This window comes from Staurois parvus, unplaced genomic scaffold (assembly GCF_062004578.1).
Source record: "Staurois parvus isolate SC_StPar_1 unplaced genomic scaffold, SC_StPar_1.0 ptg000549l, whole genome shotgun sequence".
In the NCBI taxonomy this organism is placed as follows: domain Eukaryota; kingdom Metazoa; phylum Chordata; class Amphibia; order Anura; family Ranidae; genus Staurois; species Staurois parvus.
This window is the reverse complement of record NW_028318345.1, coordinates 9,616,897-9,629,938: the sequence shown is the minus strand read 5'-3', so window position 1 is coordinate 9,629,938 and position 13,042 is coordinate 9,616,897. Positions and strand designations below refer to the sequence as shown.

The 13,042-nt window shown below is 40.0% G+C and overlaps 1 protein-coding gene across 1 annotated transcript in view; it reads right to left on the bottom strand.

Moving 5' to 3' along the window:
- VPS13A (vacuolar protein sorting 13 homolog A) overlaps window positions 1-13,042 on the bottom strand; it is a 290,475-nt gene that overhangs the window by 87,775 nt on the left and 189,658 nt on the right. Inside the window, exons 51-55 of the mRNA XM_089691099.1 lie at window positions 5,255-5,383; window positions 3,385-3,518; window positions 3,035-3,164; window positions 655-887; window positions 87-234 (exon numbers count right to left, since the gene is read on the bottom strand). Coding sequence (XP_089547225.1) covers window positions 87-234; window positions 655-887; window positions 3,035-3,164; window positions 3,385-3,518; window positions 5,255-5,383 — 774 coding nt within the window. The remainder of the gene's footprint in view (window positions 1-86; window positions 235-654; window positions 888-3,034; window positions 3,165-3,384; window positions 3,519-5,254; window positions 5,384-13,042) is intronic.

Here is a 13,042-nt window from a genome sequence, read left to right as displayed (position 1 = left end):
AACCAAACAAATCTAAACTTTATCTAAACAATGGATATCATTAAAATTATATAATTTAATAAAAGAGAATACTTTGCAAGGATTACCTGGGCATTGGTATCCAATTCAACAATTTTAATGTCTGTGGGTCCAGACTCACTGTATTCCTTGTAGGCTGCTTCTAACTTTTCTGTTTGCTTCACACTCAGTGGCCTCCATCGAGTCTTCTTCTTTGTCTCCCAAACTACATCTGAGCTATACAGCATGAGCACCAAAAACATACATTAATTGTGCTCCTATTGGTTTACAGTATTCATTATATGAATAGGGATAAAATGTGAATATTTTGTGTTAGAGTACATGAGACTAAGATATAAAGTATTTATAAAGCAGAGGATATTACATTCAAACATTCACTGCAGGTGTATGTTCCTGTGGATGTAATTTAAACTACAGTGATCGATTTATATGCAGTGAATGTCACATTCACTGGTTTATGATAATATCCCTTTGTATTTATATTTCCTTACCTTATGCCACTCAACTGCATACTGATAGAGCAGACACATGAGCAACAGCACAGGGATACAGATACTTAATCATGACACTTATGTGATCACCCTTTTACAATAATACATTTAGGCATGCAATGACATGATGAAATAAAACACTTGCCTGGTGATGCCTATGAAGCATACTTCTTGTTTGGAATAGTTATTTACTAGAGAAATGCCAACATTTGACAATGATATTGTGACTTCTTGCTCTGCTAATTCTGCCTTTTCATTATCATATGTCACATTAAAAACATGTTCATCTTCAGTGAAAAGCACAATCCGTTGTAAACCTTGCAGGAAACACACCACGTAGAGCAGACAGTTTTCGAGTCTGTGGTATTCAACTCTGTCCTAAACATAGAAAATATAAAGAATTTTACACACACATTTAAATTTGCCTTGATATCAACCTTCTGCACTATTTCCCTGTCATAGGCTGGTGGCAGAGAGGCAGAGCACTAAAAGCCAAGCAGGCACTGTTGCCATGTGCTGACAAGAGGAGAGAGCAATGACTCATCACTGTCCAATCAATAGGCTCATGGTGTGTTTCTGAACAAGTTGTTTTGGCACTGCAGTGGAGGTCCACGACCTAGATAAGCGGTTTGACAGGGGTGCCAGAATTACAAGACTGGCTGAACAGACAGTTTACATATGCATTTCAACCATTCATTTAACAGCTTGCTGCAGTACAGCTCACCCTTTAGTTGGTCAGAAAAGTACCTGTGGGGGTCTCTTGGTCATTCAGTGCAGGAGCTAAAGAGCTTTGAGCTTAGGGAATTAAGAAGTGACTTGGAAGTTAGAACCTATATACCACACCGTAGCAAAGGAAATTGTAGGGGACAGCTCTAGTGTTGTCTCAATGGCCACATCACTGTAAGTTCAGGAGATGTAGTGTGTATGCTATGTTTAATGTGGCACTGAACTGGGCATTTGCTGTAGCATCCGTTAACTTATTTACTGTGAAAAAAGTATGTTGTGGAAATTTTCAGCCTGGTTTCACGATAGCAGTATACTTATTCTGAAGTAAAGGAAAATCCTCCTGCACTAAAAATGGGGCCCTAACACTCAAGCTGCCGACACTAACCTCCTACCTTAAGAGTGAAGTGATTAGATAAAACAAAACAGTGTAGCGCTAAATAAATAATATATTATATTGTGAAAAAATACAAAAATATATATAAGGCCCCCCAGTGCATATAAGGGGTATAATATAAGTGCAACACGTGAACTCCCTATGGGAATAAATATGTGCAAATGTGACCAGTGTCCTATCTAACACTCGTGACTAACATACTGTACAAACAACACATTAAATCATGAATAAAACCAATATAATGATATATGAATCCACACAAATGAATAAAATGTCCAATAATAGTGCTCAAAATTAGATGCTCATGCAGGTGATGGTAAGTGTTCACTCCGTGCGAATCCTTAGTGGCTAAAATGCCCCCTCACCTCCTTACATCGACCCTACAGGGTCAGCTCGCTCAGAGTATTGCACCGCTCTGAATAGTACCAGGATACCTTCCAGGTCCACTTCACAGTAATAAGCGCTTCAATCCTTCCTTATATTGCACAGCCAACAATATTCTCTCCGGATCATAAACAAACAAGAAAAACCTCCATAGTGTAATCAATTTAATGGAGTATAAAACAGTATAAAAATGCCCACTCACATGCTCCTTCGCCTCTGACACTGCTCATTCACCTCTAGCATGAAGTGAATGAGCAGTGTCAGAGGCGAAGGAGCATGTGAGTGGGCATTTTTATACTGTTTTATACTCCATTAAATTGATTACACTATGGAGATTTTTCTTGTTTGTTTATGATCCGGAGAGAATATTGTTGGCTGTGCAATATAAGGAAGGATTAAAGAGCTTATTACTGTGAAGTGGACCTGGAAGGTATCCTGGTACTATTCAGAGCGGTGCAATACTCTGAGCGAGCTGACCCTGTAGGGTCGATGTAAGGAGGTGAGGGGGCATTTTAGCCACTAAGGATTCGCACGGAGTGAACACTTACCATCTCCTGCATGAGCATCTAATTTTGAGCACTATTATTGGACATTTTATTCTTGTGTGGATTCATATATCATTATATTGGTTTTATTCATGATTTAATGTGTTGTTTGTACAGTATGTTAGTCACGAGTGTTAGATAGGACACTGGTCACATTCGCACTTATTTATTCCCATAGGGAATTCACCTGTTGCACTTATATTATACCACTTATATGCACTGGGGGGCCTTATATATATTTTTGTATTTTTTCATAATATAATATATTATATTATTTATTTAGCGCTACACTGTTTTCTTTTATCTAATATATTTATTCTGGAGACAAATGAAGATATTATAAATAACAAGTAAAGCACCTCCTGCTTAGATATATCTCATCAGTAAAAGAAGAAAAGGCAACAAGTAAACAAATAGAACACAAGAAAAGTTGATGGTCAATGTGTTAAATAACAATAATATAACAGTATAATGACCTCTGTCTGAATGACTTTTCCTGTGGTTGTTCCACATTTCCAGGATAATTCTCTGTCACTGGTAGGGTCTTCCCATGCATATAATGTGGCTTTTCCAGGTGCTAATTTGTCTGCTTCTGCATTGACAGAACTGGGAAGAACACAAAGAATAGTCAGTAATTATTTGTGTTACAGAGAGACAAACACCATAAGGTGCATGCAAAAACATATTTCCAATAAATATTTGCATAACAAATAATTGTACTTTGCCAAACAAGCAGTTTAAGAGCTAGTTTAATTTTTGACACTTTTTTTTAACTTAACACTAAACTCACAGAAGAAAAGAGTGATTAATAATTTGACTACAATACCTTTGGCAAAATTCAACGATCTCTGCTTTTGTATCATTAATGATAAGAAATGGAGCTGATCCTACAAAGTAGTCTGAAAAAGTGACGACAGTAGAATGGTCTCTCGGGGTGACATCCACTAATATGCCTCCAAGCTATAAGAACAAAAAAATACCAATTAGCATGTTATTAATAAAAAACTCAGACTCTGCACTCTCGCCAATATGCCAATCTGTTATTGTTGTACCTTTCATAACTACTCAGTGTAGTGTACCCCCTTCACTGTCATATATGTAAGGGTTATGATGAAACCGAACTGCTTGTAGCAGGTCAGCTTGGTAAATTTTACAGCAGATGCATTCCTTTTGACTCATTCATGGTTGCTTCAATGACCATGAACTTATAGGGGAAGGGTCTCAGGCTCTGCTTACTCATGAACAGCTGTGATGGCAACTATCAAATCATCGGCTGTAGCCCTTTATTAAAAAAAAAGTGACCCCTACCACCACTGTCCCAGAGAGTGCCCTTCCTGTCACTAGATCCTCCCCACTCTGTGTCCAGTGTCTGATCCCTTCCACAACCTGTCTACTGTTTGCCCTCTGATCACTGCTACTCTCCCACAGCCTTTACCACCAGAGACTGTAGGTGGCAGAGTGTAAACACATAGAGGGAAGGATCAGATCTCTTCAGGATGGCAAACGGAAAGATGTTTCTTCAGTTTCTTAAATAAACACAAGAATACTCAGTACTGAGCACTCCCTTGTTCATTTATAACTGACAAGATTGATAACACAAATTGCATGCTTACTATCTCTTCAATTTGCATTCACAGTAAAGAGCATTTCCAGGTTTAGTGAGCATTGGGCAGAGGAATCTGACATTGAACTCTTTCTCTATCTCAAAAGTGAAACATCAGGAATCTGTCCAGATTACCGATATTTCCCCAAATTTCCCTGGTGACAGTTCTGGTAACAAAAAAAAAAAAACTAAGTAAGATAAAAAAAAAATTAAAAAATTAGTAAATGAGTAAAAAAAAAAAACATACAACACACACCGTGTCGTGCAATAAAATACATACTTGAATCATTTCATCACAACCACATCAAGGGGGCACACATGTGGCTCTGAGGATTTGGCGTTTGTACATTACGTGGGTGTGAGGCTAACCTCAAAATTTTTAGCATAAGTTAAATTAGTTATGCGTACCTTCAATTTTAACAGATTTGCAAAAAGGGACAATTTCAAATTTAAAAGTATTTATTTATTAAAGTGGAACTTTAAGAAAAAAAATTGAACAGGAAAGCTTTTAAAACAGATGAGGCATACTGAGTCTCTTCTGCCTTAAAAGTATTGTTACCTGCCTGTTCACAATGCATCGGCATCTGCCCTGATGAATGAACTCCCATGAGCTTATTTCCACTTTAGCTCAATACAGTTTTATCTTTTAGAGTTAGTGGAACTTTTGCAAGTTATGGGTTTGTGTGTACGAATAATGATTTTAGTGTATTTTACAGAAAATACTGTTTTGATAAACATTTGTGAGGGATGTACAAAATAAGTGGGAACATCTTTTGTTGTACAGGTCCTGTGCTTTCCAAAAATGTATGGATTGGAGTATTTTACGTGGTGGCGAATTTTAAAGAATTGATAATAGAATACATTATCAAACTGAAAGTATTGTGTATTATATTGACCAAGTGCAGCCTTAGAAAAAAAAGTAAATTTAATTTTAGAAAAAAGTAGGTTCGCTAGACTGGGCTTCTGTTAAGCATGAGTGGTCAAATACTGCTAAATAGGAACCTGTGAATCAAAATGACCTGAAACACTATTGGTGCGGGGACTAAAAGCACTAAGTCATGTTAAACTGACATAGCTGAACACAAGGAGTTACCTTATCATCAAGATGAATCAGAGTGCAGCTGTCCTGTTTGTCAAACTTTATTCTCTTTGGAGGAGTCCCACAGCCATCAACCTCTACCGTCAGTTTGCTTTTCACACAATCAGGCCACAATGGTACACACTGAAATAAGACAAAAACATCTCCTTTCATCTTTACGTATCTCTGTGCATTCATGGCTGTTTCATCTCTGAATTTACAGATCATTAGGGTAACTGCTGTCATCTCAGCAAGAGATGTCTGCTACTGAATGCCCCAGGTCCTCTTTGTGGTAGCTGTTGTCATCATGCAAAGCACGAGAAATAAAAATACTTTTGCAAAACTTTAGTTGTGGTGTTTTTTTGTATCAAGAACATCCATTTGTACAACCACCAATAAATAACTGTTTTTACCATTACAGATTTATATTTGGGAGATCTATTACCTATTTAGAGGATCTGGCATTTTTAGTTGATTACAGGTTTTTATGTATTCATATTTCCTTATCACTTAATAGAATATTGTCTATTGATAAACAATGAGATTATTTATACTATGCACAATTGCTTTTGGAACATTATGTAACGTATTTTGTTTAAATTATTTATTTTTTAAGCAGTGATGATACATTTGATTTTCATTTTAAACATGTAAATATATTTATGAAATAATAGTTATGACTGTTTACAGCCATTTCATTTTGGCATAAAAGTTCTTGACCCAGACTTAGGGCATAGACAAAGCTGTAGAGGTGTCAAGTTTATTGAAGTGCCTTACTGAGTGTCCTGCTTCTCTGGCCTTGGTCAATGTCAGTAATAAAGAGGAATTTTGACTAACCTCCAAATTCCATATCCTGGAGTACAGTACAGGACCACAGGCAACTTAATCATACATCATGGGTCATATCTTTGTACCTTCAGATGATTGGTTACTGGCAAGATTTGAGGACGCTTCCAACCAGCCCCCCCCAACCCAGGGTGCCTCCCCTATAACCCTATCCCACTTTGTGAGTCCTTTGTTTTGTAACAATGCAGAGTAACAAAGAGAATTTAGGGAGAATGGCCTGTGTCCTGTACTTCAAGATATAGATTTTACATGAAAATCAGAATTCCTTTTATGTGAATCATCCAGTACAGGTCACAGGCAGCTTATAAATATACCAGGTGATGTCCCAAAGCAAATAGGAAACAGAACTGTACCAACAGGCCCAAAAACAACAGGGGTAAAAAAACCCAGGTTCAGAGTGCAGCTGCAATAATCTGCATCAGCAGAAGAGTGAACACACACCGGGTAAAATTCTGAAAAAGTATGAACAGAAGACCAGGTGGCATCCTTACAGAGTTGCCCAACAGTGGCTTGTTGCCTAAAGGACCAGGGTGTTCAAAACAGATCTGATGGGGTGTGTGCATAAGAAAGAGATGTTTGATAAGCGCTATCATTCAAATTCTTTACGCACATAGCAATTGGAGATTTTGAGGCAGGGTGTCCCGTGGGAGGACCCAAGAAGAGGATAAACAGGAAATGTTTGTCTTATATAAGCAGTAGCTTTTACAGTGGGGAAAATAATTATTTGATCCCCTGCAGATTTTGTAAGTTTACCCACTTACAAAGAAATGGAGGGTCTATAATTTTTATCATAGCTGCATTTTAAATGAAAGAGACAGAATATCAACCAAAAATCCAGAAAAAAACACATGATAGAAACATTATAAATTGAGTTGCAGTTCAGTAAAATAAGTATTTGATCTCAAAGCAAATCATGACTTAGCACTTGGTGGAGAAACCCTTGTTGGCAACGTAAGACGTTTCTTGTAGTTGGTTACCAGGTTTACACACATCTCAGGAGAGTTTTTGGTCCACTCTTCTTTACAGATCTTCTTGGCAACTCGAAGTTTCAGCTCCCTCCATACATTTTCTATAGGATTAAGGTGTGAAGACTGCCTAGGCCACTCCATGACCTTAATGTGCTGAGTGGGTAAACTTACAAAATCTGCAGGGGAACAAATAATTATTTTCCTCACTGTAGGTACACACTGACAATGTCCAGACTATGTAAAGAGGCTTCCTTTGCATGCTGAGGAGAAGAGCAGAAGGATGGCAGAACAATCTTCTTATTGAGATGGAATGGGCATAACACAACCTTGTCATTGTGAAGTATGAGGAAGGCTCTTTGAAAGAAAGAACTGCTACTTCTGAGATACATCTAATAAACACGATCACCACCCAAATAGCTACTTTGCTGGTAAGTGACTCCATGGGAATAACAAAGATGGCTTCAAAAGGTGGTTTCTGCAAGGCATAAAGAACCAAATAAGGTCCCAGGGGAACACAGGGTGTGCAAGGTGGGTCTAATATGAGAAACACCTTAGGGGGAATTTCTCAAAACTGGAGCAGACAGAATCTGGAGTAGCTGTGCATGGCAACCAATCAGCTTCTATCTTTAGCTTCTTCAATTAAGTGTTGGAAATGAAAGCTAGAAGCTGAATGGTTGCCCTGTATATCTGTTCTACATTCTGTTTGCTCCAGTCTTAGTAAGTTTCCCTCCTTGAATAACGGTTTTTATGAGGGGATGTGAAGCTGGAGGCCTTAGGAAAAGGATGGATAAAAGGTCAAAACGTGCCCTTTTTGGGTACTGAGAACTAGATTCTAGACCTGTTTGCATGAAGGCTAGAACTTGGAGTAGACATAATCTCTGGGATTGAGTGAGTTTACTGTGATCACACCAGGTGAAGTAAGATTTCCTGGTAAGATGAAAATTTTCCCGAACGTGGCTTTTCATGCAAGGTAACAATGACAGACTCATCTATGCTTTAGGACGTGTGTCTTAAAAGCAATGCTGGTAAAGCCACAGACTGTAAGGCAGGATGGAATAAAGGGTCTTGAGATAGCAGATGCAGTCTGTTGGAAGAGATCAGGGGTCTTTTACTAGGAGTTTGTGTAAGTGGCTTGTCTGGTCTAGCTTGGTGCCAGAAAAATCACAGTCCTTCTCTTTCGCTTTACTTTGTTGAGCACATAAGGTAGAATGCTCAGTGGAAGGAATGCATAAAAAAGCCTGAACTGAGACCAAGGGAAAAATAGAGCATCTGAGACCAGAGCTAGAGGATCCCTGTTTCTGGATACAAACCGAAGTAGCTTGTTCTTGTATCTGGAGGCCAGGATGTCCACATTTGGAGTCCCTCATGTTTGGCATATTAGATTGAACACATCTGGATGAAGAGACCATAACCCTTGGTTCAGGTGGCGGCGGCTAAGATAATTTGCCTGCCTGTCCATGAGAGAATCTGGTTTGCTTCCTGCAAGGTAGCAAAGTTCTTTGCACCCCTTAATGGCTGATATAGGCCACTGTGGTAGCATTCTTTTACTACACTTGAAATAAGTGTCCCTATTGAAGAGGGGTCCAAACCTGGAGGGATAGCCTGAAAACTCTGAGCTCCAAGATGTTGATGTTGGCCTCCTTCCTTGACCATGTTTCTTGAATTGTCAAGGATTGGAAGACTTCTCTCCAGCCTGATAGACCTGTGTTTGTTGTGAGAACATTCCAGTTGTAGGGGAGGACGGATTTTCCCATTGTCAAAGTTTAAGTGGTGATCTATCAGGACAAGGAATTTCTTTTTTGGTGGGTGGAAGCATGGGTAGATTCCGGGAAGAAGCCTGCTTTTTCCATGCTGATAGCATCTTAAGGTTGAGATTTCTTGAATGGAATTGGGCTAAGGGTACTGTCTCAAAGAAAACTCTTTTAGAAATAACTTTCTTTTAAGAAAGACCTTTGACTGAGATTCATCTACAATTCGACTGAGACACTCTAGGTGCATAGAGAGCTGGACAGCAGATGTTAAGCCGAAAGGCAGCGCGAAAAATTGAAAATTGTTGTCTTCCACTTCAAAGCATAGAAAACTCTGTTGTGATGGGTAAATGGGAACATGTAGATAGTCATTCTGGATGTGACATTCCCTTTGTCTCAGAAGTAATTACTAACCTTGCAAACTCCATACAAAATGTTTGGAATGTTGAAGGATTTTAAGTCACAGACAAGATGGATACCTCTCTGTTGGGCTTTGGTTCCATGAACAGATTTGATTAGAATACCTTGAATCTTTCCTATGGCAGCTCCGGTCCAAGGACTCCCTGGGACAAGAGGCATTTTGCAAATCTGACTGCCCTTGGACAGACTTGGTTGATTTGACAGACGAAAGCTGTGAGGAGGCATAGTTTTGAACGCCATCTTTTATCCTTTGGAAAGCACTGATTGAACCCACAGGTGTGGGATGTCTGTGGTCCAGAGGGATGTAAACTGCAAAAGACCTCCCCCCCCTGCTCAAGAATGAGGGTGCCCCTTCATTGTGGCTTTGGGGAGTGTTTGGTGGCCTCTGTGGGCCAAGCCTTGTGCCAAAAGGAAAGGCTGAACTTAGGCTTTGAAGCTAAAGCCTGGGAAAAGCATGGAGGTACTCTGCATTTAGAGGAGTTAGGAACACCTGAAGAAAGGGGTCTTGTTACCTTTTTCTAAGGAAGCAAAACTTTTCCTCCTGTGACTTCTTTATTTGGTCAAGTAATTCACCAAACAGACATCTTCCCTCCAAGGGCAAATGTGTGAGGTTTCTTACAGGCAGGTTCTGCAGACCAAGCTTTTAGCTGGATAATTCTGTGCATATGAACAGAGATTACATCCATTCTGGATATTCATCTCATGATGTGTTCCAGGACATCTACAAAAGAAAAGAGAGCAGATGGAAGCTTTTGCATTTGCTCTGCAACTGCCGATTTTGAAAGGGTCATGTTCGTTTATCATTGTCCTGGTCCAGTTAGCTGCGGTTTGACATACTGAAATGGCAGCCAGAACTAGTTACAGGACTGACTCTGTCAGGGTAAAAATGTATAAATGTTTAAAACTTTCTGTTCACAGAATCTTTAAAAGATTAACAACTTCAGCGGGTACAGTGAGATGTTTGTTTTGGACAAGCAGGGTCAACTACAGGAACAGCCCACTTTTCCAACTGGAAAAAATTCAGAAAATGTCTCTGGGAAACTGAAATCCTGTTAGGAGTGACCCAGTCATCATAGACGACACATTCTACTGTCAGGTCCATAAATATTGGGACATCGACACAATTCTAACATTTTTGGCTCTATACACCACCACGATGGATTTGAAATGAAACGAACAAGATGTGCTTTAACTGCAGACTGTCAACTTTAATTTGAGGGTATTTACATACAAATCAGGTGAACGGTGTAGGAATTACAACAGTTTGCATATGTGCCTCCCACTTGTTAAGGGACCAAAAGTAATGGGACAATTGGCTTCTCAGCTGTTCCATGACCAGGTGTGTGTTATTCCCTCATTATCCCAATTACAATGAGCAGATAAAAGGTCCAGAGTGCATTTCAAGTGTACTATTTGCATTTGGAATCTGTTGCTGTCAACTCTCAAGATGAGATCCAAAGAGCTGTCACTATCAGTGAAGCAAGCCATCATAAGGCTGAAAAAACAAAACAAACCCATTAGAGAGATAGCAAAAACATTAGGCATGGCCAAAACAACTGTTTGGAACATTCTTAAAAAGAAGGAATGCACCAGTGAGCTCAGCAACACCAAAACACCTGGAAGACCACAGAAAACAACTGTGGTGGATGACCAAAGAATTCTTTCCCTGGGGAAGAAAACACCCTTCACAACAGTTGGCCAGATCAAGAACACTCTCCAGGAGGTAGGTGTATGTGTGTCAAAGTCAACAATCAAGAGAAGACTTCACCAGAGTGAATACAGAGGGTTCACCACAAGATGTAAACCATTGGTGAGCCTCAAAAACAGGAAGTCCAGATTAGAGTTTGCCAAACGACATCTAAAAAAGCCTTCACAGTTCTGGAACAACATCCTATGGACAGATGAGACCAAGATCAACTTGTACCAGAGTGATGGGAAGAAAAGAGTATGGAGAAGGAAAGGAACTGCTCATGATCCTAAGCATACCACCTCATCAGTGAAGCATGGTGGTGGTAGTGTCATGGCGTGGACATGTATGGCTGCCAATGGAACTGGTTCTCTTGTATTTATTGTTGATGTGACTGCTGACAAAAGCAGCAGGATGAATTCTGAAGTGTTTCGGGCAATATTATCTGCTCATATTCAGCCAAATGCTTCACAACTCATTGGACGCCGCTTCACAGTGCAGATGGACAATGACCCAAAGCATACTGCAAAAGCAACCAAAGAGTTTTTTAAGGGAAAGAAGTGGAATGTTATGCAATGGCCAAGTCAATCACCTGACCTGAATCCGTTTGAGCATGCATTTCACTTGCTGAAGACAAAACTGGAGGGAAAATGCCCCAAGAACAAGCAGGAACTGAAGACAGTTGCAGTAGAGGCCTGGCAGAGCATCACCAGGGATGAAACCCAGCGTCTGGTGATGTCTATGCGTTCCAGACTTCAGGCTGTAATTGACTACAAAGAATTTGCAACCAAGTATTAAAAAGTGAAAGTTTGATTTATGATTATTATTCTGTCCCATTACTTTTGGTCCCTTAACAAGTGGGAGGCACATATGCAAACTGTTGTAATTCTTACACCGTTCACCTGATTTGTATGTAAATACCCTCAAATTAAAGCTGACAGTCTGCAGTTAAAGCACATTTTGTTTGTTTCATTTCAAATCCATTGTGGTGGTGTATAGAGCCAAAAATGTTAGAATTGTGTCGATGTCCCAATATTTATGGACCTGACTGTATCTGTTCATGAACAGGGAATGTTTTGCAAGGCCTTGTAGGTAATGTTTTGTCCAAAGGGGCATGGTGAGCTGGAGGAGAGTCCACCCATATAATGCCAAGGCTTTCTCAAACAGAAACAAGGAGCTTTTCAACATTAGAAAGCATTTTGCGGGAAGTTCCCTCTTCTATATAGTGACAGCGTGGGGGACAGAAATTTTCTGCAGCTTCCTCCAATGTGGCTTCTATTTTGTCTTAATTTCTTCCAATTCAGCATCCTCTAGGATGGCATATCAAGGCCTGAATCCAGTTGAGAAATGGGAGTAGGAGAAGAGGTGAGGCATTTTTGAACTCTGGACAAAAGATAGCTGAATTAAAACCATAATCTGTGTGAGAAATTGTGGTACATATGCAGAAGATTCTGCTTTGAGTGTTGTGCAGGCCTTCGCAAAGCTAATGTATGCCTGCTGTTTAGAGTTGGCTTCCTTTTGCCTTATCTCTGCCATAGCTACAAGTGAGGGTTATCCCCCTTGTGGGGTATTCACATAGTAGAGTGTGGGAGATAGGGTAAGTGTGTCCGGTAGGAGTATGTGGTAACCCAGGTGTAAACCGCCCTACACAGAATCCTTGTTGCGAAAGGGTGGGAGGAGGTGCCTGAGTACCCTAGAAGGGCTCTAAAAAGGAGTAGCATTAAACTGTGCAACTAGTGGTGTAATGCAACACCTGGTTATCCATCTGAAACTGAGCTCTGAGTGGATGAATTTTAGCACTAAGTTTGAAAGGTTTACATTCCTAACATAGCCCCGTTTTACACAGCAATGCTCAATTATACCTTGGGTTACCTCTTCTCAAAGCTTTGCTCATCACGATCTTCAGAGACTGGGTTCCAATTATGATGATCCTGGACCTGTAGAGGAACGTGTGGCTAAATCAACACATTGCACCAAGTGTCAAGATAAGTGCCCCATGCAGGAACAAATGCCTGAAGTAACATTACAGGCCATCCCCACAGTGTGGGGGCCTGGTACGGTGGCCAAGGTATAGGGAAGACACCCAGGGGGACATGTCCTCAAAGGCTTGGCAGTGCCCAACCATCTGATGGTA